Here is a 4,239-nt window from a genome sequence, read left to right on the forward strand (position 1 = left end):
TCCTTAGGTTCCAAAATTCGGTTTCCAATCTCTGAATCTCGGCCCTGGAGCAATACTTCTTGCGCATCAGCTCTTTCAATTCAGCCCAAGTCATGGCGTACGCTGCAGCCTCTCCTAGTGTTTGAACTTGGAGATTCCACCATGATAGGGCACCATCAGTAAAAAGCCCAGTGATGTACGTAACTTGTTGTCCCGGTGCACATTTGCTCATTCTTATTGTTGTCTCCGTCTTTTTAGTCCAACGAGTAAAAGCTACGGCACCTCCAGTGCCATCAAAGTTTTGCAGCTTGCAATCTAAGAATTGCTTGAAAGTACACCCTGTACAAGCAATGTCATTTATAGGAATTATTAGCAGTCGCACAAGAATCGTCCAAATATAGTGTAATGTGTCTCCTATGACTGATCATTACCATTCGGAGGATTGTTGTTGTTGTTCGAGACGTTTCCGCTTGAGTCTCCTTGAGAAGCAGCATATTGCGCAATTGCGGCAGCGATGATTCCTTGCAGTTCTGCCTGGTTAGTCGGCATGCGTGCGTCGCATCGAGGAGGCATTTTCTAGAGGATGTTCCATATTGGTCAGGTCATAGTAAGTATAATAATCATACGTATACATAGTAACATTCATCGCTCACATAACATCTCATGTCATAATCATAACAAATAATCAACAATGCATGGAATTAAAAGCTCGTGATTTAAGTTTCATAAACAAACAACCAATACAGTTTCGCAATTTCACCATATGTCAAAATATACTAAGGGCTACATCACCCTTGTCTGAGTACAATAACAAATAAATCAAAAACCAAAATCGTGGTCTCAAAAAGGTCTTCATAATCATGGCTTGAGCGCTGCCTTCTCACTAAGAGTAGCCTGTCTGTAGAAGATCTGGAATCCATGTTGCCCCGAGTATCCCTAAGCTGACGATGGAGGAGGAGGTAGAAAACGAGAGAAAATCAATCGGCGAAACTGCACCAAGTCCTCCTCAAGTGCATAGGCAAAACGCAACACGAATGCAACCTGTCGATCGAGAGGGAGGAAATGAACGCCTGAATCTTGAGATGATGGAAAAGAAGTGTGAGATGCTGAAAACAGAGTCTGACAGGGGCAGTGAGGATGTGGAGCTCTCTCCAACCACTGGACACATCGTCTCAAGGCGTCCTGCTATAGCTGCAGTGACGTGAGCGTGTCCTCTACAGAGTATCCGACATGGAATGGATGATAAGGGTCGGATACAGGCATGACATGGGGTGCTGACCATAGGAATGGTTCATCCATCGGGGCTGAAACCATAAGTGTAGTGTGTGGGGTAGATGCAAACTGTGAAGTGGTATGGGGAAACTGGGTCACGAAAGGTGCAGAAGATGACACGGTTGGAACAAAATCTGGATAAGGGACCTGTGGTAAGAACTGACTATCCCCTGGCATGAATGGGGTGTGGCCGAAGGGCTGACTCGTCGATCCCTCCCCAGGTTGGGGCGGAGGAATGTCCTGAAGGAAAGTGATAGGAAGGTCAGTACCATGGGTACAAGATGTAGACGGAGGAAACAAGGGAGCATCGAGTGGTACAACGATGGGTGTGGGAGGGGGAGTGACTAGGACTACATACGGAGGGTAGTCATCCTCCTCAATCCACCCATTGCTGGAGTTAGCGTATCTCGGGTCAATGTGGGTAGCAAACGGTGCAAGGTCATCAAAAATCGCCATGGGATCGGGTATGGGTGCTACATCTAGGATCTCAACGGCTGGTGGTGCAACAACGGGTGCATCAATGACAGGAACAGGGTCAATGGCAAGAACGGGCTCGGAAATGACTGGAGCGGGCTGATAATCCGCAAGCATGGCAGGAGTCGAATCATCTGGAAGAACAGGAGCCTCAGCGGGCTGCTCCAACTCCATCTCCTCATCAGCGTCCATGCGAGGAATGTAATCGAATCCCAACGGTGGGATGTTAGAAGCTATCGACTCAAAGGAACCTGAAGCGGACGAATCTGACTGAACCTCCATGTCAGGAAGCTCGATCATGGGAACAATAGGATCAACAACTGGGATATCAACAAGCTGAACACCGCCCTCCATCGGGGCCCCACCATCCTGGTCTCCCTCCGGGGGACCCTCGATGAGCAGGTCGATGTCACCCTCGGGTATCGCGTGGAGAGGTTGTTCCTCAAAGGGAACTGCAGCAAACGGGAGAGGGGCGGGAATTGGAACAAGGGGTAGATCCTCTCCTGGTGGGCCATCAGCTAAGGGTACATCATCTCCGAAGATCAGTAGGGCAAAAGGCTGAAAGTCGTCTTCATCGGGGCTCGTGGTGTCTGAGGTGTAAACTCCCGAGTCGGTGGCCATCTCGTCATCAGAAGTGAAGGCCATCGGGTTACTCACATTGGATACTCCACTACCAGATGATGCCATGGTGTCTGTAACACAACCACAACATATGCACACAAATCAGGTAAGCATGCAAAAAAATAACAATAAAATCATGTATACATCCCTGGCCTCTAAGACCAACCTCCCAGTCTCTAAAACTCAAATTTTCCCCAGACTCTAAGGCTATACTTCCCCAATCTCTAAGGCTGAACCCCTCAGTCTCTAAGACTGAAACTTCCCTCAGTCTCTAAGACTCAAATTTCCCCCAGCCTCTAAGGCTAAACTTCCCCAATCTCTAAGATTGGACCCCTCAGTCTCTAAGACTGAAACCTCCCGCAGTCTCTAAGACTGATACAAAAATTTTTTTGTAAAGTGTATTTGTGCCCTTTTGTTTGTAAAAATGTTTGTGCCCTGGATCTGGACTTTTAGTGTATGCAAATGTAAAAACGTTTGAAAACATTTTCGTGAGAGCCCTAGTGATCATAGTCTAGACTCGAGAAGGAATCCTAGTTCGCTATGATCGAGGCTCTAATACCAAGCTGTCACACCCTGGCTTTTGAGGAAGCGTGGGTTTATTTGGTGTGACTTCTTAATACCATAGCAACAATCACAACATGCTATATGATAAAAACACAAGATATTCATCCATTAAAATAGTTAAAATGCATAACATATTGTCTTAAAACATTAACAACAAAATGCGTTACAAAAAATTTCTTGTTTAAAACGAGTTCGTAGGACTCAACGGAAGACTAATCGACAAAACAAGGATAAGAGACATGCAACTTGTCCAGGAAGGAGTTGCACTTCCCAAACCCTACAACTTTGGATGACATCCTTATTAAGTTTGCCAGATCCAACTTAATTCCCTGAAATACATATAGTTTAAAAAGTCAACAAAAGTTGAGCAAGTTCATGTGTAAGTCTGTGTATATAAAACCGTTTTAATATGTCTGTAAATAAAAATAGTCCCTGGTATGTAGCAATAAGGAAAAATGATCACCATTGGGTTGCAAATCCAATAGTATATGTGAATGATGCAGGAAGACTCAAACCTAGCAAATTTGTCTCCGGTATGAAGACATAGTCACCACTATGGGCCCCCGGCCTCATGGGTGTGGACTCGCTACACCCAAATAGATCTATCACTCATGTCCCGTGGTCCTACGATGAGGATTAATGACCTTAAGTGTCATGCCCACCACTCACTTGATCGTGTAATAAAAACCCTCCTTAAGCTAACAATACCATATATAAAATGTCTTAAATAAATTGTAAACATGTATTCCACCCCCGAAGTATAAAACCGAAAACAGTAAAGGAATAGGAGGTCATGAACTCACCGTAGTGCGTCTTGACTCGAATCTTAACTCTTTCCGCTACACGACAACCTACAACCTACAACGTACTAATGTCTATTAGACGAACGGGCCGTGCCTTGGCTTAGAGTTTAGTGTTTTGATTTGCGTTACATAGGGATTATTTTGTTAGAACAATAATAATTATTTTAACTTAACTATCGTTCTTAGAAAAATAGTTAGACAACTATTTCGTATCTATTTTTCTCGAATATTTTATTAAGTGTTCGGATTCTCGGAAAATTTCGGCAGAGTCTCCTCTGTAAATAGAGGTGTCCATGCTTAATTAGCATATCATTTTCTTTTACATATATCCAATAGTTCATTTTTAATAACCAAACCGACATATCGACATACAAAACGTTACTTACTTTATTTCAGCTTTATTACTCGAAACCGAACTGTTTTCGAGGATTTTTCTAAAATAGTTATCCTTTTCCAAAAAATCTCAATTTTTTTTACAGAAGGTTCTATATTATCCAAAATTTATTATATAAAAATATCAGAGTCC

The 4,239-nt window shown here is 43.5% G+C and overlaps 1 protein-coding gene across 1 annotated transcript; it reads right to left on the reverse strand.

Annotated features, from left to right (window-relative positions):
- Positions 1–1,164: 1,164 nt before the first annotated feature.
- On the reverse strand, positions 1,165–2,412 carry LOC110866957 (calphotin-like). Its single transcript, XM_022116098.1, has one exon. The coding sequence runs from the start codon at positions 2,410–2,412 to the stop codon at positions 1,165–1,167; it is 1,248 nt and encodes a 415-aa protein (XP_021971790.1).
- Between the last annotated feature and the right edge of the window lie 1,827 nt (positions 2,413–4,239).

The sequence above is a fragment of the Helianthus annuus genome, chromosome 13, assembly GCF_002127325.2.
Source record: "Helianthus annuus cultivar XRQ/B chromosome 13, HanXRQr2.0-SUNRISE, whole genome shotgun sequence".
In the NCBI taxonomy this organism is placed as follows: Eukaryota; Viridiplantae; Streptophyta; class Magnoliopsida; order Asterales; family Asteraceae; genus Helianthus; species Helianthus annuus.

Excerpts from the sequence above, each read along its gene's own strand:
- LOC110866957 (XM_022116098.1), bottom strand. The coding sequence starts at position 2,412 with ATGGCATCATCTGGTAGTGGAGTATCCAATGTGAGTAACCCGATGGCC.